This window comes from Triticum urartu, chromosome 2A (assembly GCF_056163025.1).
Source record: "Triticum urartu cultivar PI428250 chromosome 2A, HENAU_Tu73, whole genome shotgun sequence".
NCBI lineage: Eukaryota > Viridiplantae > Streptophyta > Magnoliopsida > Poales > Poaceae > Triticum > Triticum urartu.
This window is the reverse complement of record NC_141874.1, coordinates 42,497,905-42,519,152: the sequence shown is the minus strand read 5'-3', so window position 1 is coordinate 42,519,152 and position 21,248 is coordinate 42,497,905. Positions and strand designations below refer to the sequence as shown.

The 21,248-nt window shown below is 47.8% G+C and overlaps 3 protein-coding genes across 3 annotated transcripts; 1 reads left to right on the top strand and 2 right to left on the bottom strand.

The window, feature by feature from the left end:
* Positions 1-15,253: 15,253 nt before the first annotated feature.
* LOC125535340 (heavy metal-associated isoprenylated plant protein 27) lies at positions 15,254-16,263 on the bottom strand. The gene is made up of 2 exons (XM_048698391.2): positions 15,960-16,263; positions 15,254-15,789 (listed from the first exon to the last, which is right to left on the bottom strand). The coding sequence occupies exons 1-2, from the start codon at positions 16,114-16,116 to the stop codon at positions 15,479-15,481; spliced, it is 468 nt and encodes a 155-aa protein (XP_048554348.1). The 5' UTR covers positions 16,117-16,263; the 3' UTR covers positions 15,254-15,478.
* Positions 16,264-17,302: 1,039 nt separating this feature from the next.
* LOC147983442 (uncharacterized) lies at positions 17,303-18,182 on the top strand. The gene is made up of 3 exons (XM_087540731.1): positions 17,303-17,722; positions 17,784-17,864; positions 17,943-18,182. Exons 1-3 carry the CDS (start codon positions 17,303-17,305, stop codon positions 18,180-18,182), a joined length of 741 nt encoding a protein of 246 aa, XP_087396857.1.
* A 2,153-nt stretch (positions 18,183-20,335) lies between these two features.
* Positions 20,336-20,728, bottom strand: LOC147983441 (uncharacterized). Its single transcript, XM_087540730.1, has one exon. It carries the CDS (start codon positions 20,726-20,728, stop codon positions 20,336-20,338), a length of 393 nt encoding a protein of 130 aa, XP_087396856.1.
* Positions 20,729-21,248: the final 520 nt, after the last annotated feature.

Here is a 21,248-nt window from a genome sequence, read left to right as displayed (position 1 = left end):
TGCTTCCTCCGTCTCAAAATAAGTGTCTTAAATTTAATACAACTTTATATTAGAGTTACTCCCTCCGTCACGGTTTAGTAGGCGCGCTTGCAAATTCTCTGGGATCTAGGTGGTTATCTGTTGGTTATGAGATGGGCTAAAAAATATCATTCACACTACGCATGCATATAGAAATAGTATATCGGAGTACTAATTAGCTATTAGAAATAAATGCAATGCGTCCTAAACTTTGTCTATTATGGAAACGCACGCAAATTTAACTGTGTCTTCTAAACTGTGACGGAGGGAGTAGTACAAAGTTGAGATAGTTACTCCCTCCTTTCCGGTTTATAGGGCTTATCTCAAAATATTAGTTTTTCCATTTTATAAGGCTCAATTTGATTGTTCCCCATCAAAAGTTCAGATTCCAAGGTGTATTAAATCATTGCATGCAAGTATTAAGAAAAAATTGACCAATGCATGTAGTTTATGCATGCACGCATTGTAATTAATACATTGGTAGATATAATTTTTTGAGGAAAACAAAAGCATTAATTGGGTGCTTTTGCAAATTACAAAAAGTATTCCACCACTCATTATCTATCTTGATTGGTGAGATTTTTGAATTGAGACCTATAAACCGGAAAGGAGGGAGTATTTTTGGGATGGAGGGAATATAATAGTACAACTTATATTTTAGAATGAAGGGAGTAACTAAATTTAATGGGAAAATGAACTTTATTGGTCGAGCCGACATATATATCTGGCAGGATCAACACCTAGTAAGGCAAGTCTTAAATCCTTTTATAATCAAGGTGGCTCCCTCCACGCCTAACTTGGCACGGCCAGGGGTGCGTACGTAGGCCGATAATGGAGCAGCTAAGCTAAGCCAGGGAGTGGATGCGGTCGGCAGGCTAGCCTCTTGTTTTCTTGCGCTTCGTGTCTGTACAAGGATGTGGACCGATCATCTAGCTAGCTGCCGTCGTGCTCTCCCTCTGCTGCCCGCGAGCGTGGTACGATGATACCCCCGACGAGCAAATGAAGTTTGGCACCTTCCTTCCTTCCCGCCGAAAGCATGACAGCCACCCAAGAGCAGAGCGGTGCTACCATGACTTGTCACACGTTGCCCAATCTCAGCCTGCCATCCATCTCTCTTTGCAGATATTTATATGAGTAAGTATATATCCGCTTTAGGATGATCAAAAGCTATTACTCCCTCCGTCCCAAAATGTAAGACGCTTCTTGATACTATCATAGTCTTAAAAAACGTCTTACATTTCAGGATGGAGGGAGTAGTAAATTGGAGCGGTTAATTTTCTTGATGACATGATTAGCTTCTGGCTAAGATAGTTTGGCAAAGGGGGAACTCATCTCGTTAATGCAAGGTTGCCGTCATTACCATCTTCTCTGGTTGAGAGATACCGGGTGAGGTGAGCCTTAATCAGTGCGTTCCAAGAGACCTGGCATCGCGTAGAGAAACATTTGATACGTGTCTGCCCGCTATGAGAGTAGTATTTGATTGGAAGCTTGCCACCGTGACTAGTTAATTTCCTTAATGGTATGATGATTACCGTTTGGCTGAGATGACATTGACTCTTTGGCGACGCGGGACTAATCTTTCTTCTTCTTCTTTTTTGCGGGGACGCAGGACTAATCGTTATCTTATAGTAGTATTATTACACTTCGATTTGGCGACCCAGCAATTTTTTTATTTTTAAAAACGGAGAATAGTGAGTTCAATCTTAATCAATGGCAAGAGACGAGAGCAACCGAGGGGAACGGAACGACGATCTTGGCAGAATTGCAAATGATGATCTCGCAACAACAACAACAAAAAATTGCAAATGATGAGCACGGAATGTATCTTCTTCGTGGCAAGCTATTGCTTATGGTCTTGACCTTCTGAAAAAGGGTCTGGCCTGAAGGGTGAGAAACGAAAGGAGTATACGGGTGTGGCGTGATAATTGGATCCCATGACCCTTCTCTTATAAATGAGATATTTACTCAAAACCATCACAATTGAGGCTAGGATAGCAACTTGGTACCATATTTGTGCTAGGGCACAAAAAACCACCAACTATGCGCCTAATCTGTAACGCGGAGCACTGACGCTTGGATTTGGTCGCGAAAACAGCCAAACCGACAAGTAGGGCCCACCTGTCGGGCTGACGTGACATGCTTATGTGGACAATATGCTGAGTTGGACGAAGGTCCCACCTGTCAATGACTGAACTGTTTAATTTTTTACCTTTTCTTTTTATTTCTTTCTCTTTTCCTCCACTAGCATTTCAACGAATAGGTTGTGAGCTCCCCTTACTTCTTCCCTGTCTCCGGCCGAGCTACGCCGTGGCTGATTCCTCTCCCTCGCCAAGCATGTGTGCACCGCTGGGCGGCACGTACACGCGGTGGTCAGCGTTCAACGCTATCCTCGCCGGCTGCGTCGTGGAAGTCAAAGTGGCCGCCTTCCCCGAGCCGCGCCGTGGAAGTGGCCACCTTCCTCGGCGTCGCACAGGGCGTGCCTGAGAAGCCTCTGAAGCAGCCCGCCGCGCGTCATTCTTCCTCAGCTCTGGCGTCCACGTACAACGGCCAGATGCGTGCGTGCGGAGCATGGGGCAGAGTTCGGTGACCACGGGAGGCCGCACGGACGTGCACCAGCGGCTGGTCGGGCGTGAGGCTGCCGCCGAGGACGGCCGGACATGCCTTCTGTGGCGTGCTCACCGGAGCACAGGGCTTCTGCACGACCAGAGGACATCCTCGAGAGCAGCACGCTCCTCTCTGCGCGACCAGAGGATGGCCCCGACGTGCACAGCGGAGCGTGCACTAGCGGCGCTGCGCAGTCAGGCTGTGCACGGAGGCTAGCGACGCTCCGGCACGCTGGACCTGTTGTGCACGGTGGTTGGCGATGTTGTAGCGGAATCCAAGGAGCCCTTGGCTATGCCTGTGCTGGCGCGCGCCATGGAGGGCATGTCCGGCCGTCCTCGCGGGCAGCCTCATGCCCGACCAGCCGCTGGCCGCGGAAGCTCATTGCCATGCCCCGAGAAAGAGCTCCCCGTCGGCTGCCCAAAAGTTGTTTGATGAAATGCCTCATAGAAATAGAGATGTGAAGAAGATGACTGTTTACTCATTGACAGGTGGGGCCCGCATCTTTTTTGCCACATCAGTTGGTCAAACTTTTTGGTCTTCGCCTTGTCGGCCCGATAGACGATTAGTGCTCTGCGTTACATATTAGACTCATAGTTGATGGTTTTTTGTGCCCTGCGTTACATATTAGACTCATAGTTGATGGTTTTTTGTGCCCTGACACAAATGTGGTACCAAGTTGTTACCCTAGCCCCAACTGTGGTGGTTTTGGGTAAATAACTCCTTATAAACCCATAACAATTCAAGGAATGTATAGAATCAGATTTGTCTCGGACTTGCTCAATGAGAATGGCTCCTGGAATCTTGCGTTGTTACAACAATATTTCCTTCCGGCGGATGTTGTAGAGATTTTGAAAATTCGTGCGTCGCCATGGCTAGGAGATGACACGTTGGCTTGGGGTCCAGGAAAGTACGGCGTGTTTTCTGTTAGGAGCGCTTATCAGTTCGGTTTTGAAGAGGCACATAGAAGCCCGTCTACTGGCTCAAGTTCGCGCCCAGATGGTCGGCGATCTTGCTGGCAATTCATTTGGCCCACTGATGTACCCCCAAGTGTTCGGAATTTTGCTTGGCGTGTGGCTACAGACTCTCTTCCGACTTGAAGAAACAAACATATTCGGGGCCTTGAAATAAATGATCTATGCCCAGTATATGGAACTGAATCTGAGGACAGTTTTCATGCACTCTACCACTGTACATTGTCAAGGGTTCTTTGGGACTTAATGGCAGAAGCTTGGACATTGCCTTGTATAAGTACCATGCAAAATAATGGGAAAGAATGGTTGCTACATGCTTTACAACCTCCTCCTGATATTGAGCGTTCAATGTTGCTTATGATGCTTTGGCGGGCGTGGCACATCCGTAACGAGGTGGTTCATCATAAACCGCCGCCGCTCATGGAGGCCTCTAAGCATTTCTTGGTGAGCTATCTTGATTCAATCATTGGCATTAAGGTGGACCTTTCCTCTTAAACAAGTAAGGAAAAAACAGTTGTATCATGTGATAATTTTGCTGCCCAGCCACATGCGATAATAAAAGAAAATGGTCCTAAGTGGAGTGCTCCCAAATCTGGATGGGTCAAGTTATCCACGGATGGGTCTTATGGTGATGGCGGCTCAGCAGGTTCTGGTATGGTACTTCGAGATGACAAAGGTGCGATCATATTTTCTTCATGCAGGCAACTATTTTCATGTCAGGATTCTCTTGAAGCGGAGCTGAGTGCTTGTATGGAAAGACTGTCGCTCGCAATATAGAGAAGTGACCTTCCAGTGGAGTTAGAAGTGGATTCAATCGTCGCTTTCAAGTTGATCCAGGCCAAGGAGATTGATAGATCGGTCTACTCGTCGCTTATTATGGAGATTAGACACCTTATGTCTCTTTGTGATTCTTGTATTACTCATGTTGATCGTAGCCAAAATAAAGTTAGTGATAGCATAGCCAAATTTACTCTTGTAGAAGGCAGAATCATGACTTGGATTGGTTCAGATCCTTTGGATGCTATGGAGCTAGCTACGATTGATTGTATGAACTGCTTAGTTGAGTAATACATCATTTCACTCGAAAAAAACAAAAAAAATTGCAAATGATGAGCACGGACCGTTGCAATTGTGTAGGCCGTGGTTCTGAGTATAGATTTGGTCGGCAGACGTCAACATCAATAGGCTCTAAGTTTTTTTTTTGCATGGATGGTAGTAAGAAGCTGCACCCAGAGCGGCACGGTAATACACAACTGGTTGGCCGATGTCATGAGCTTGGTGTCGACCTCGTTTGCTTCACCAACTACACATATTTTAATATTTACTAGCAAGATGTCCGTACATTATACGGAACATCAAGATGTATTTTTTTACAAAACACCCATACAGGAGTAATCTCATGTGAAAAACTAATGATATCTCGAGAATTTTATCGAAAAAATGGTATCTCGAGAATTTCATCGAAAAAATAATATCTCAAGAAAGATGAGAGATAAGGTGAGGAGGAGTGAGGCGTGGTGGTGACTGGTGGTCGGATTGGGCGAAGGCATGGGGGTTGACGGCGCCGACAGCGACCACCATGCCAGATTGTTCCAGAGACTTCCTTTTCTAATTGCTCAGTAATGAGGTTGTGGGAGATAAGGATAAACGAGGCAAGGCCTTATCTATAAATGTGGAGAGAGGTGCAGGTTTTTTTTGTAAAATTGTTATAGTTTGTTTTCTATCTGTCAAATATAGATCGAACGGTCTATATTATAAGATGACAGGCACATCATCATCATCAATTCGTTTTTTTTATAAAAGTAGAGAGATTTAGAAGTTGACGCTTTGTCTAAGCCAAGTTCAAGATAATAATAATAATATCAGTGCGACTAGCTGATGAGGGCTGCGGCTTCGTAGTACCGTGGGACGGAGACAGAGTGGTGCACAAGAAAACTGGAGGTCCAACTCGCCAACTCGGTCTGGTGTGCATGGGTAGCTGGAGGGCCAACTCGCCAACTCGGTCAGGTGTGCATGGGTAGCTTCGGATATTTTGCCATCCCATACTCCCTTTGTTCTATGTTGTAAAAATGGATATATCTACATATATTTTTAATTTTAGATATATCTATTTCTACGATAAATAATTCAGGACAGAAGAAATATGACACTTCGTGTAGCTAGTTTTTCAAACAATGACGGTGTGATTAGCCTCGTCTAAAATTAACCCACGCCCCTGCAGACGCTGGTCTGGCCACGGGTGTTCCTGCGTAGGTAGGGTAGGAGTAGATCTGGCCGGCAGGTTGTTTGCATCTTTTGTTTGGCCTCTTTGTTCTTTCGCGCTTTGTTTCTGTACAAGGATGTCGATCGACCCGGCCGGTTGTCGTCGTGCCCTCTGCTGCTGCGTGATGGGGGAGCAAAGTAGATCCACTGCCATATTGTATAGCAGACTGAGGCTCAACACTTTGCTTACCATAGTCGATCGTATAAAAAGTTGTGTGCATCAGGCATGCAGAGCCCATGATATTACCCTCTCTTTCTTTAAAAGAAAATTAGTAGTATTAGGGCATCTCTAACGCCGACCCTCAAACGACCTGCATACGCTGAGATTACGTGGTCCAAACATGTTGTGTCATCCAACACGAATTTATATTGATCCGTTGAACGGTCCGGACACACTTTCTCCCGCAAAGTTATGGTTGGGGCAGGACTTTGCGGGAGTCCGGACAGCAGCCACGTAGAACTCCGACAACCCCGGCCCGCTAAATCATCCCTTCCGATCCATTTTCTTCCAATCCGCTCTTTCTTTCCCTTGCTTTACATCCGCACACTCCTCTGACATCGCCGTTGTACCTCTTCGCCCAACACATGGACGGAAGCCCTGAAGGGAAGGAATTTTCTTGGTATCTTATCTATCCTTGAACCAAATAAAAGAAGCATCTTAGAACCTAAGGGAAATTACAATACAGCGAGTTTATTGTAGTCCTTTTGCATTAACTTCGCTTTCAATGTCTTATCATCAAGGTGGTTCCAAGCCTAACTTGGCAGATCTTGTGGCATTTGGTGTTCTGAGACCTATCAGATACCTGCAATCTGGAAAAGACATGGTTGAGCATACCCAAATCGGCGAGTGGTACCAAGGGATGGAAGATGCAATCGGAGAACCATCAAGAATCCCAGAGGGCCAGTGCCAGGAGTAGAAGAAAAGCGCCACTAATAGAATTTTTTGCTCGTTCAAGCCCTCATTTCAAATGGATGAAATCGGATGGAATGCGTGTCTTTCATAAGACAGTCGGGTTATTCAAATGCCAAGCTTTTAGTAGGATACAATAATGGTGCCGCATATATGAAAGTTAAATACACGGCTTGACATGAAAACATGCTTCACACTGCTGCTTTAGTGTACGGAATGATTGGTTTTGGAGTAGGAGAAATGAGAATTCCCGCTTCTCTCCATCTTTTGTCCAGTGCCTGGTTTTAAATGTTCTTTGAGCTATTGGAATGCCTGTTTTTATCTCTGTTTGTTCCTTAAAATGAGATCTAAAAGACGATGAGCAATTATGTTTCATCTTTTGGGGTGGATTTTACAACAAGTGTTGTTATGACTGGTATTGGTTAGGGTGGACCAGTGGATTTGTGAAAGCCGCATATATTGGTTAGGGTGGACAAGTGTTGTTACAACTAGTGGATTTTACAAAATCAGACTCTTCTTTTAGAAAATGCAAAGACGATTGTAGTATGGGCAGCCCCATTTCATCATTTGGCCCATGCCCATTGATGAGGAAAGGTGGAAGATCCACGTTCTTTTGTGAGATACGGCATAGCTCACAAACACTTTAGAAGTTCTGAATTTCAATAGCGAATTGGCGGCGAGCCTTGGACAGTAAGGTATGTGGCTTGTGGACAGCCCAACGAACCAATAATCTCTCTGTCATACCTAAATTATGACAGGGGACTGCACCCACCGAAACAATAATGCACGTGAGTACGATGCAGCACGTTGCGCCAAATCTCAGTTCGCCGTCGGTCTCGTTTGCTTCGGCAAAGACGTGGATATTTATCCACTTCCAGTCAAGATATTTATAACCTTTGACACGCTGGCTCTCTTTCTTTAGATAATAAAAAGTACTCCCTCCGTTCCGAAATACTGTTTCAAAAGTCAAAATTAATACAGTACAACTTATATAGTATTTTTGAACAGAGGGAGTAAATTTCATAGAAAAATGAACTATATTGGTCAAGCCGACATATATATCTGGTAGGATCAAGGAAGCGTATTAGGAGCACTCGGAAACGCAACGCTCTGAAATCAGATCCGCCCCACTGCTTGCTAGGGATCCATGCCACTTTTGACGAAATGAGTTGTTGCGTGTGAATACACTACCCATGCGTAGAAGGGAATACTAGTACGTACCTGTGCAGCTGTGCTGCGTCATTGAATAGGTCTGCACCTCGAACATTGTACTCCCTCTGTAAACTAATATAAGAGCCTTTAGATAACTAAAATAGTTATCTAAACGCTCTTATATTAGTTTACGGAGGGAGTAGTAAAGAACAGGGGCGACCCGAATTAACTCGGTCTGTCTCCTCCCTTTTAATGATTTATTACTCCAAGCAGCACACACTCCATCGCAAAGAAGCAAGGAACCTCTCGAACCGTGCACAGTTCTTCTCCCCAACATCCATAGCGATCGAAGAGGAAAGTTAGGTTGGGCAGTTCGTAAACAGTTCTTGATAAGCTCCAATCTGAAGCTGTTTTTTGATAGTGAACTGAGATGATTAGTTCACTAGATCCGCCCATGTATCAGGACTGCCGCATCAACGGAAGGTAAACCTCGGTGTTTGGGTGTTTATAATGCACATGATGGAAAGCGTGTGGGGTTGGTTTTGTGTACGGGTGCACAGATAGTAAATTGTGTGGTGATGTCTGGGGTGTGATAATGTTAGTTTTTTTTTGACAGCGATGTGATAATGTTAGTTACAGTTGGAAATGAGATGTGTGGGCAGTGAAAATTTTGCGGACTCAAGATTCACATCCTAGAAAAAAAATACAGAGGTCCAACAGACACTGTCACGTGTAAATTCGTCGTTAAAAAAGGGGGAATAAACTTAAAATGACATGAGCAAGCAGCAACCACATCCGGTGATAATGATAGGCGGTAATTAAACATGATTTAGATTAACAATAATGGTAGGCGGTACAAGTTCACTAGAAAGCAGCGACCACATCCCGTGCTGATAAGAAAATAAGATTACATAGTAGTTGGAATGGCTTGTCCGGGAAATGCATACAGAGGACTAAACACATATAAGCTGAACATAAAAACATCAGGATTCATAGGAGATCGGCACGCACATGATCATTTTAGGACTTGTTCTGGTAACACGGGCGCATGAGGGATGAGCATCACATACGGGCAGTTTGCGAGAATATGAGGCATTCAAGCCACTAGGTGGTTGGGGGTTGTTAGGTGAGGCCGGCTCAACCACATTGGGATAGAATGTTTGCTTCCTAGGGACTGAACCGCATGGACTGTAGTTCTGATATACTACTGAACAGTGTGAAGTGAATACAAGATGTTAAAGCTATGAATACAAAGCATCTATTAAAGTGAGTGAGGATCCCGATGTGACTGAATGAGAAGGATTTGGATGAGCGTCGTCGTCGAGTGCTCCTATGCAATTTCGATAGAATGAACACCTAGTAAGGCAATTCTTCATAAATTCTTAATCAAGGTGGCTCCCTCCACGCCTAACTTGGCAGAGAGCCGGCGAGAGAGAGCAACGGGTCGGAAGCGTTCGGCACGGCGGGCGAGGGTGTGTACGTAGGCCATAATGGAGCAGCTTAGCTAGGGTAGTGGATGCGGTCGGCAGGATGTATAGTAGGCTCTTTGTTTTCTTGCACTTCGTTTCTTTCTGTACTACTCCCTTCGTTTAAAATTACTTGTCTTGAAAATGAATGTATCTAGAACTAAAATACATCTAGATACATCTATTTCTGCGACAAGTAATTTCAAACAGAGGGAGTGCCTACAAGGATGATGTGGACCGATCATCATCCTAGCTGCCGTCGTGCCCTCTGCTGGCTGCTAGCGTGGTAGGATGACCCCCGCGACGAGCGAGTGAAGTTTGGCATCTTCCTTCGCACCGAAAGCATGACAAGCACCCAAGAGCAGTGCTACTGTGACATGTCACATGTTGCCCAATCTCAGTCTGCCATCGATCTCACTTTGCAGATATTTATATGATACAGTATATACATATCCGCTTTAGCATGATTACAAGTTTGGAAATTGGAGGGGTTAATTTTCTTGATGGCATGATTAACTTTTGGCTAAGATTACTCTTGGCGAAGGGGGACTCATCAAGTTATCTTATCTCTTTTTTAGCGGAAAGGAAACTTTTCGTTCATCAACCATGATGACTACATTTAGAGATGAACTATTTCGACTGAGAAGTTTCGAAGCCAACAGGCAGCGCGCTGTTGCGAGCGCCCCGTACATACATGACCGCCCAAAGAGCCAATTCTTGGCGAAGGGGGACTCATCAGGTTATCTTATCTGGTCATCATCTGCAGTTCTGCAGGTCGCCGTTACTCTGGCTGAAAGTTATTGGGTGAGGTGAGTCTTTATCAGTGCGTTCCAGGAGACGTGGCATTGCTTACAGAAACATTTGATACGTGTGTGCCCGCTATGAGACAGGAGTAGTATTTGATTAGAAGTTGGCTACTGCGACTAGTTAATTTCCTTATTAACGGTATGATTAACGTTTGGCTACGATGACGTTGACTCTTGTCGACGCAGGACTCGTCCACTCCAGTTATCTTAGCTTACTTCGATTTGACGACCCAGCAAAGTCATTTTCTTTTTCTGAAACTTACTGTAGTGAGCCGGGTCTTAATCAGTGGCAAGAGACGCGAGCAATTAACCGAGGATCAGGCAAGGGAACGGAACGGCGGCCTTGCTTGTGGTGAGAGTTACTTCGGTGGTCGTCGATGATGGAGTCGGAGTCGCCTTTGTGGAGGTGTGATGATGATGACACCGGATTGCAACCTTGAGGGCGTTCTCTCCTTTGAAGACGTGTGTGCGTTCTTGTGTTGGTTGCCAGGTCGCCCTGTGTGTCCTGTGTGCACGTGTTGTAACGATTTTTACTCGATTTTCCGTTAATTAGGGGGTGTTTGTTTTCAGGGACTTTTTTGTGTAGGAACTAGAAAAAGTCCCTCTTAGAGACTTTTTTACCAAACGGGAGGGACTTTTTAGGGACTAAACTAGGCATTTGGGATTAAATGAAGAAGACTCTAAAGGAGAGTCTTTTTGGGACTTTTTGAGACTTTTCCAACAATGCCCCTTCATGCACCCATTGGCCCGCCACTTCATGGTGTTGTTTGATTGTTTTTTTCTATATACTAGGGGCAACATGGTCATTTAATAATCTCTAGGAAGGGACTAGGGATTTTTTTAGTTTTTGGAAACAAACAGGGAGGGACTAATCAAGGACTAGATATTTTTTAGTTGGGACTAGAAAAAATCCTATGATTAGAAAACCAAACATCACCTTAATCAGGCAATACTCTTCTTCTTCATTAATGAGATGAGGCAAAAAGTTTGCCTCCGTTTTAGAAAAAGAGAAAACGGCGGCCTTGGCAGAATTGCAAATGGTGATCACGGACCGTTGCTGGCATTGCGTAGGCTGTGATTGCAAGTATAGATTTGGGCGCCGGTCATCAACGTCTCTGTTTTTCCATAATACTTCCTTCGTTCAAAAATATTTGTCGTCAAAATGGATAAAAGGAGATATATCTATGTCATTAAAATGGATAAGAAAACTGTATCTAAAACTAAAATACATCTAAATATATTCCCTTTTATTCATTTTGATAATCAATATTTCCGGACGGAAGGAGTATATAATATAAGTGTAAAAAACTGCAGAGCAGCACGGTACAACTTGTTGGCCAATCTCATGAGCTTGGCGTCGACCTCGTTTGCTCCACCAACTTCAAATGTTCAGATTTAGAAGTTGACACTTTGTCTGTCTAGCCAAGTTTATATAAGATAATAATAAAACTGTGCTACACGAACGACAATTATTGCACGATTCCTGCACGACCTTGTTAATCCAGCCGCACATGCAGGGGTGTCAAAGGGCAACGGCCTCTCGATTAGCTGGTCGTCCAAAAATCGGGCATTATTAGTACGCGCAACAGTTTCGATAATAAGAGCAATTTCAATGGGGGCGACCTAAACGGATGGCGATTTCGTCTGTTTTTTATTTGTTTGGGTCGGCCATCCGTCCGGCGTCCGGCCTGTTTTAGATACTAGTTGATGCTCCGCATGTTGTTGCGGGAATATTTTGCAATGTATTTTAAAAGATATTGATTTTATAGAAAAATAAGAATATTTGGAGAAATAATATGAGAGCTAAACTAAAAGTATATATGCTTTAAGGAAAAATAGAAATATTGGAGAAATAACACGAGCTAAAACTCAAAATGCATATGCTTTATTGTGTTTGTTTTTGTATTTTTGAAAAATATTTCTTAAATATATCATGCATGTTTGCATGTTGAGGTGAACCTTTTTCTATGACTCATTGAATACTGATGTGGGCCTTTTCTAATGCATGTTGTTTGACGAGGTGTCATGCTTGCATGTTGAGAAAAATATGTTAGTGGGGCTAGCTATTTAGATATAGAAGATGGATCGGCAGCGCACCCAACGCGTCGATCTATATATGGCGGTGTGGCCGGTTGGCCGCCCTATTTCAACAAATAGCTCAATTTTGCATTGATTTATTTGCATTTAAATATGTAGTCAAATAATATAGTTTGAACGAATAAAAATAGCATAGTTTACAAGCCGAATAAAAATAAAAACATCTCACATAGTTTTGCAAACGAATAAAAGAAGAAACATCTATTGGTTGCCAACATGAGTCCACATATGTTCAACCAAATCATATTGCAGTTGCACGTGAGTTTCCCAAGCACGCATGTCATGATGAAATTGAGTGAACTGTTCAAACGTTGCCGCTCCTCTATGCTCAGGCACAACGTTCTCACTCTGAAACTGAAACTCTTGATCGTACATACGTTCCGAGCGCTCGTCTTCTACGATCATATTGTGCATGATCATACAAGCAGTCATCACCTCCAATAGTTTCTGCGTGGTCCAGGTATTAGCAGGATACCAAACGATGCCCCATCGAGATTGCAAAACACCAAAGGCACGCTCGACATCCTTCCTAGCACTCTCTTGCTCTTGGGCAAATCTTTTCCTCTTCTCTCCGACAGGGTTGGGAATTGTCTTGACAATAGTGGTCCATTGACGATAGATACCGTCATCCAGGTAGTATCCTTTGTCGTAGTTGTGGCCTTTGATAGTAAAGTTCACTAGTGGGCTATTGCCTTCGGCAAGCCTAGCAAACACCAGCGAGCGCTGAAACATGTTGATATCATTGTGTTATCCAGCCATGCCAAAGAAAGAGTGCCAGATCCAAAGATCTTGAGACGTCATGGCCTATAGTATGAGAGTGCAAGCCCTGACATGGCCCTTATACTACCCTTGCCAATCAGAAGGGCAATTCTTCCACTCCCAGCGCATGCAGTCTATGCTGTCAAGCATCCCTGGGAAGCCCCTGCTGGCATTCATCGCCAACAAACGGGTTGTACCTTCAGGAGTCGGGTCTCTCAAGTACTCAAGGCCAAACACAGCAATAACAGTCTTGTAGAACTTATACAGGGATTCTAGGCATGTAGACTCGCTCATACGGACGTACTCGTCAATGAGATCACCGGGCACTCCGTATGCAAGCATTCAGATGGCGACAATGCATTTCTGATAAGAGGAGAAACCAATCTTGCCAACGGCATCCTCTTTGCACTCGAAATAGTCATCATAGCCAACCACCCCCTCTCTAATACGGTTGAAAAGATATCTACTCATACGGAAACGGCGGCAGAATTTTTGATGTTTGAACAACGAATTTGTTGTATCAAAGTAGTCCTTCCAAAGAAAGAAATGTCTACTCTTTCGGTTGCGATTCAACGCCGGAAGGTGGCTCGAAATGGAGCCACGAAACAACTGGCGTTGGCTGTTGAGGTGGTGATGGACCAACACGGCAGCCAATATCTTCTCCTCGTCATCGGACGATGAATCGTCGGAGTCGCAAAGAAAATTGTGAAAAAAGAACTCACGCATCTACGGAGGCCACGGGTGTTTCTGCTGCGTATCTGTCAGTGGTACGATCACGGTGTAGGTAGGCGGTAGATCTGGGCGGCAGGTGTTGTGTGCATCTTTCCTTCGGCCTCTTTGTTCTTTTGCGCTTTGTTTCTGTGCAAGGATGTCGATCCGGATCCACCACCCGGTTGTCGTCGTTGTGCCCTCTGCTGCTGCTGCTGCTGCGCCTGCGTGAGAGGGGGGAGCAAAGTAAATCCAGCATCTCTCTGCTTTACTTAAACCACTGCCATATTGTACAGCAGACTGATGCTCAACACTTTGCTTACCATAGTCGTATGATTAATTCAGTGCTCTATAGCAAAGTTTTTTTGTTTTGTTTCTTGCAAGAAATTCAGTGGTCTATAGCAAGTCTCTCTTTAAAAACAAAAAACAAAAATAGTACGTAGCATTACTACTAGCACCCGGTGAATTTTGATTGTGAGTTGGCCGCGGGACAGATAAAGTTTGGCATCTCCCTGCCTAAAGCTGACATGAGACTTCATCACCAAAAGAAAAATGCTGACGGGAGACTGCAGCGACGCAACCACCGAAATAATGCGCACAAGTACGACGCAGCAACCCTACCGAAATAATATTGATATTGCCCAAACTCAGTTTGCCGCCCATCTCACTTGTCGATATATATGCGTCCGGTTTAATACACTGCTCAATTTGGCGCTTTGACTAGTTAAATAAATTTCCCGATGTCCCGGAATTAACTTTCGGCTAAGATAACACCGACTCATCAGTTACCTTATCTGGTAACTTCTTCTCTATTTATCTTTTTGACAACTCAATTGCGTCCTTTTCTTCCTTTGGAAGTTACCGACTGAGCTGAGTCTTAATCAGTGCCCGGAGACGAGAGCAACAGAAATCAGTGGATAAAACCCTTTGAATGAATAATACTAAAAAAATAACTACGACGAGCTCCATTTTATCTGGGTGTGGTGTCTTATATTTTTGCTTCACTAACTTCAAATATCTTACCATCTCATACATTTAGAAGTTTGACACTTGTCTCGCCAAGTTATAAAATAATACTGTATTTGTAGTATGATTAACTTTGTCTAAAATAAACTTCCAGTCAAGGAGATTTGTCACCGCGGCTTGTATTGTAGAGTAGGACGGAGCCAGAGTGATGCACAAGAAACTGCAGACCGAGTGGGGTATGGTCCAAGAACAACATGCTGCCAATCTCAGTTTGGTGTCGACCTGGCCTGATGTGCTTGGGCAACTTCAGATATTTTCCCCAAGTTTCAGAACAGTAAGATTGTGATTATCTTTGGGACTTTGGCTATGAATAAATGTTGGTCAAGGGGACTTATCAGCGCCGTTGCCAACAGGAACAGCACGCTCCTGCTTGATTAACTAGTACAGAGTCTCTTTCATTCACCAGATCAATCATTTTTTCAGAAGACTACCAAATCAATCATGCAACGCCCATCTGATTGAGAACATTGTGCATAAACAACAAGATTGATGGAGCTTCTCCTCACCAAATCCAACATATCTTACACCAAACCGAAGCAACAATACAGACCCATCTTCATCTTCTAATCTAGTTTAAAAAATAGTACAAGAAAACACCAACAGAGACTATCTAGATATCCCAACGACGCCATGGAGGAGCAGAGCAGCTAGAAAAGGTCGCCGGCCGGAGTCTTACAATTACAAAGACTACCACTACTACTACATGACGGAGCATGCGTTGGGGTTCTCGTCGCTGAATGCGGCGGTGTACCTGGCCTCGGTGGAGGAGGCCCTGGCGAGCGGCGCGGCGGAGGGGTCGCTCATGACGTTGCGGACGTAGCCGGCGGGCGCGCGCTTGTCGTAGGCCCCCGGGGCGTAGGGGTGCGCCACCACGTCGTACGGCACGTAGGGCCACGGCTCCACCCGCTTGCCGGTCTTGTACGCCACCCGGCGCATCACCTTGGCCGGATCCACGTACCCCGTCACCGTCACCTTGTTCTGCTTCGGCGTCACCTCCACCGAGCTCACGCCTGCACAACCACAATCAAACAGACACACTTTGAGCAAAGCTGCCGCCCCAGATATAGATCTGGCCAAAGTCACCAAAGTTGAGGCAAGATTTTCTTTCCATCAATGAAGAAACATGTGCGAGATAGGGGAGGAATCGGATTGGGCCGGAAGGAGAAAGCTCGGATGGTACCTTTCATGTCGTCGAGGGCCTTCTTGACCTTGCGCTCGCAGCCCTCGCAGTCGATGCGGACCTTCATCTCCACCGTCTGGAACTGCTTCCGCTTCTTCATGTGCCGCCGACCCCGCGGCAGCGAGCAGTACTCCGACACCACGTCCACGATGCCCATCCCGCTCTCCTCCTTCTTCCTTCCTTCTTCAACCTCTCTCTCTCAAAGCCCAAGAAATTGTTCAGCTGGATTCGAGTTCAAGTTCTGTGGTAGAACTGCTGGTTGCTGGTGCTGGATGAGATGCTGTGTGAGACGAGGAATCCTTGGGCTGTGGGGGCTGCGTTTATAGGCGTCCGGGGGAGCGTGCTTGCCCACTGCCGGCGCGACACGTGTGGGCGGAGCCAGGCAGTCTGGGCATGGAGGGGTGGTGCGGCCGTGTGGGGCAGGAAGCTGGTAGGAAAACGGTGGGTTATGTGCGTGCATGTGTGGCTGGCGAGTGGGCCCCGCGTGGTCGGCAGCGCCAGGTGGCGGCATGGTGCCATGTGAGCGCTGGTGAGCGACGGTGACGCTCACCGCCGCGGCCAAGGGAGCGGTGGCAGCACGAGTGGCGTGGGAGCGGCGGTCACTGGCTTTTTCGTGCGGTGGCGAGGAAACGGCCGGCCGACCACCACGGCGACCCGGAGGGGTAACCGTCGCTTTGGATCCGTCTGTCTATATACTGGTCGTACTCCGGCCACCGGCCACCGGCCAAACACGCAGAAACTCCGGGAGTGAGGCCAACTCCACCGCACGACCCAATCTTGTTCGGGTGCGTTCATTTAAGGTAGAACGGCAAATATCGCGTTCTAACGCGCGGCCTCAAACAAATAAATGTCCGAATTTCGTCCGTTTTCGATTCATCTCTGGCCCAAACTTGCATCGAGTTTGGGGTGAAATGGACATTGCGCGGACGGGCTCGCCGCACGCCATCGTCCTCCCGTGGCCCGCCTGTCGGGGACACTAGCAGTCCCTTCGCTTCCAACACCTCCACCCTCTTTTCCCGCCCCGGCCGCTATTCTCATGCCGCCTCCTCACCGTGCAGCCCCCGGCCGTCCATACCAAACCACGTCTCGACATGGCCGCCACCACGCCCGCGCTTTCGCCGTAGTTTTGGCCGTCGATCAGAGGAGGTTTGGCCGTCACCGTCGTAGCCGGCGGCAGAGGGGATACGACAACCGGCGACGTACCACGGCGGCCACGGCAGCTTCCGACGAGTGCTTCAGAGCGGCCAGTAGCCGGCCGCCACCACCGCTGTTGCATCGATGTGATCATCGCGGCCTCTTTGCCACCACGACCGCGAGGTGTTCGACATTTTGCCCACAAAGGTATGGATAGTGGAGATGAGTTTTTCTTCCACCACTTCATTTGTTCATCGGACGATTCGTCGTCGAATGATGAAGATCTTGTGGTGGCTGCACTGGTCGTTCACAACCACATTCAACGGCAGCTTCCTCGGTACAGGGGGTCACTCCCTGGCCGTGCTCCCAACCTGAACCGCAACGGGGAGAGAGGCCACGCCTTGCTCTATGCCGATTACTTTGCGAACACCCCGCTCTTCAAGCCGGATAAATTCCGTCGACGTTTTCATATGGCAAGCCATGTGTTCAATCGTATCCGAGAGGGGGTGGTTGCTCATGACCCATACTTCGAGTGCAAGACGAATACCCTTGGCAAGCTTGGATTCTCCTCTTACGAGAAATGCACCGCGGCTATCCGCATGCTTGCATATGGAATTCCAGGTGATATTGTGGGTGAGTGTGCGTATGAGTGAGACAACATGTTTGATGTCAATGTACAAGTTCTGCCAGGCTGTGATCGAGGTGTTTGGCCCTGAGTACTTGAGGCAGCCAACTGCCGCTGTTACAGAGAGATTGTTGGCGACCAACGCAGTTAGAGGCTTTCTAGGCATGCTTGGCAGCATAGATTGTATGCACTATGAATGAAAGAACTGTCCATTTACTTGGCAGGGCCAGTACAAGGGGCATGTCAAGGCGTGCACTGTCATATTAAAAGCGGTGGCTTCGCGTGATCTTTGGATATGTCATTCTTTCTTCGGCATGACTGCTTCTCACAATGATATCAACATACTGCAGCGTTCTCCAGTCTTCGCAAGGCTTGCAGAAGGCCACTCCTCACCTATCAACTTTGAGATCAACGGTCACCAGTACAACAAGGGATACTATCTAGTTGATGGTATATATCCTTAGTGGTCAATTTTTGTGAAGACAATCTTGAACCCCCAAGATGAGAAGAGAAAGAGATTTGCCCAAATGCAAGAGAGTGCTAGAAAGGATGTGGAACGTGCTTTTGGTGTGCTTCAATCCCAATGGGCTATCGTTCGAAACCCTGCAATGTCATGGGATGAAAGGAAGCTTTGGAAGGTGATGACTGATTGTGTGATCATGTACAACATGATCGTCGAGGACGAGCGTGATCACACTATCTTCACCCAAGGATTTGGTTATTAAGGTGAGAATGTTGAGCCCCTGCATCAAGAACCGGCCACATTTGAACAGTTTGTTCAATTCCATCGTGAGCTGCATGATTGGCACACCCATTTGGATTTTCAATGACTTGGTTGAGCATGTGTGGGATCACATTAGCAATCAATAGATGTATTGGTTCATTTTATGTTCATTCAAGACAATTTTGATTTGATTGTAAAACTATATTATTAGATATAATTTTGATTGGGTTGTAAAACTACTTTTACTTTCAGACATTAATATTTGAATGTACAAACTTGTTTCAATATGAAAATATGAGCATTTTTGACCCCGACGGACACGATCTCATTGCCCTACCCAATCGAACCGATTCCGGGCAAAGTGGGCATCAGTTTAGGATCACGCGATGGAGTTGGCCTGATGCGCGGTGCTGGGACTGTTCCTGGGATTTGCACGTTGCGATGACACGTCGGAACGAGCGGCCGGCGGCCATGTGGCAGCCCGTCACCGGAGCGCCAAGCCAAGCCCACACGGCGGACGGCGACCGATGTTTATCCATCCTTCTCTTTTCTGGGGACGACGTGTCGCTTCATAGGTGGCACAGGTTTGGCGTTGTGGATTAGCAACGGATGTAGCGTTAATAATGTGTGGTGGTGAATTTTCATTGTTCGATGGCTCGTGTGGGTTTGAACGCGCCAATCCGAAGGCCGTTGGAACACGAAAGCTCCCCCGCGAATCGTCGACTTGTTCCCAAAAGTGGTAGATTTCCTTTCGGCGACTATGGATGTGATCCTGATATAACCGAGTTCAGCATCGAAATGATAGCACCGAGAAACGCATGCGATTTTGTTAAATTTTCGGTCTATAGTTAGTTTTGGCTTAAATTTTGAAAATAAATAAATCAGGGTCGTCCATTCTCAATACAAGGCTGCACTAAATATCGCTAGGATAAAGAAACACCAAACAGCAGCCATAAGGCCAACTCCACCGCACAACCCTAAACGGACGTTCGGTTTGGCCGGATTTTGTCCCTTTGGAGCGGCAATGGGTTCGCCCATGTTCGCGTCCGATGGGTCGTTGGTGCGCTCAGCGCGCGGTCGCATCCCAAATCTTGTCCGTGTTAGACGCAATTAAAATAACATAAAAAATAAAATAAAATGTCTTAAAAAAGTAAATAAATGCAGTTAAAAACTTAAAACTAAAGTTACGGTCATGGCCACAAAACGGCTCAGTTTCACGTCCAACTTAGTGCCATAATTAAACATAAAAAAAATAAAAACGGCCGCCGCCCGCGCGCTCCTGCCCATGCCCGTCGATGCCGTCGCCGTCTTCAGTGGCCGCCGGTATCGTCGTCGTCGCTGACGAGGTCGACGTAGGCCGGCGGCGTCCGGAGGTGGGCCGGCGGGGCCGGCGGTGCGTGGTAGACGGGAGCGGGAGGTGCCTGCACCACCTCCTCCCATGGCGACGCCTCCCGCTCCGGTGACCGCGGCGGAGTGACGCACCAGTTCACGCCCACGGCGTCGACCATCTCCTCCGCAGTCCACGACCAGCCCCACCCCTGGCCCACCAGGCCCGGGTGGAACGCGGCCATCGGTGCCTCCTCCATGACCTCCTCGAGGATGGCGACCTCGCCGACGGCGGAGCGGGCCACCATCTCCTCGAGGCCCTCCCATTGCCGCTCATCGTGCGTGTGCATTGTGTCCTCCATGACACGCGCCATGAGACGGGCCTCCTCCTTCGCAGTCATGCGAGGAGGTGGTGGTGACGATGGAGATGGCGAAGGCGACGACGTGAGGCCGCACACCCGCCTACGTCCGTGCTCCTGGGGAGTAGGCGCTGCGCGCTCCCGACGTGGCCGCCGTGCCGGCGAAGGAGGCGCGCCACACGTCGTGCTCGTCCATGAGCCAGGTGTCCTAGATATGTGAGTCCAGGGCGTACCTGTCGTCGTAGTACATGTCGTCGGGGAGGAGTCGGCGGCGGCGCTCGATCTCCTCACGGCGCGCACGGCCGCTCAACGGGACCGGCGGGATGGGCACACGGTCGGCGGACAAGTGCCATTTGTTGGGAAGGTGGACGTCGCTCCAGGGGAGTGGCGTCCTCGTCTCCCAATAACGGCGGCACACATTCGCGCGGATGTAGTGCCGGCCGCGCTCGCCGGCGGACGTGGGGGCGATGAAGAACGCGGGCGGCGCGGGGGCCCGGCATGGTGGTGGTGCGGGCTCCTCCTTCTTCACGGAACCGGCGCGGCGCCCTGACGAGGATCCGGCCTCGCGGTCGTGCTTCCCCTTGCGGTTCCAGAAGCTCATGGCTTCGAGGTGGCCGGCCGGCGAGCTCGAGGACGGGGAAGGGCTAGGGTTTTGCGCTGTCGGGTTTCGAGGAGGCCTCGGAATGGAGTGGGGCAGTGTGAACGACGACTGGTCCACGGGTTCCCCATTTAAGAAGGACGACGACCTTCCATTGGGCCGATGACAGGTGGGGCCGGCCACCCGTGCGCTTTGATGTTGGCGGGTGGGAGGTAGGTGACCGCCTCGCCACGCGGCCAGACGCGAACGAGCGGCGCGGGGGCCCGACATGGTGGTGGTGCGGGATCCTCCTTCTTCACGGAACCGGCGCGGCGCCCTGACGAGGAGCCGGCCTCGCGGTCGTGCTTCCCCTTGCGGTTCCAGAAGCCCATGGCTTCGAGGTGGCCGGCCGACGAGCTCAAGGACGGGGAAGGGCTAGGGTTTTGCGCTGTCGGGTTTCGAGGAGGCTTCGGAATGGAGCGGGGCAGTGTGAACGACGATTGATCCACGGGTTCCCTATTTAAGAAGGACGACGACCTTCCAC

Bases quoted from the DNA above. Each gene is read 5' to 3' on its own strand.
- LOC125535340 (XM_048698391.2), bottom strand. From the start codon at position 16,116: ATGGGCATCGTGGACGTGGTGTCGGAGTACTGCTCGCTGCCGCGGGGT. The intron at 15,790-15,959 runs GTACCATCCGAG...GTGGTTGTGCAG, and splicing joins GGCCCTCGACGACATGAAAG to GCGTGAGCTCGGTGGAGGTG.
- LOC147983442 (XM_087540731.1), top strand. From the start codon at position 17,303: ATGGATAGTGGAGATGAGTTTTTCTTCCACCACTTCATTTGTTCATCG. The intron at 17,723-17,783 runs GTGGGTGAGTGT...AAGTTCTGCCAG, and splicing joins ATGGAATTCCAGGTGATATT to GCTGTGATCGAGGTGTTTGG. The intron at 17,865-17,942 runs GTTAGAGGCTTT...TTTACTTGGCAG, and splicing joins GATTGTTGGCGACCAACGCA to GGCCAGTACAAGGGGCATGT.
- LOC147983441 (XM_087540730.1), bottom strand. From the start codon at position 20,728: ATGAGCTTCTGGAACCGCAAGGGGAAGCACGACCGCGAGGCCGGATCC.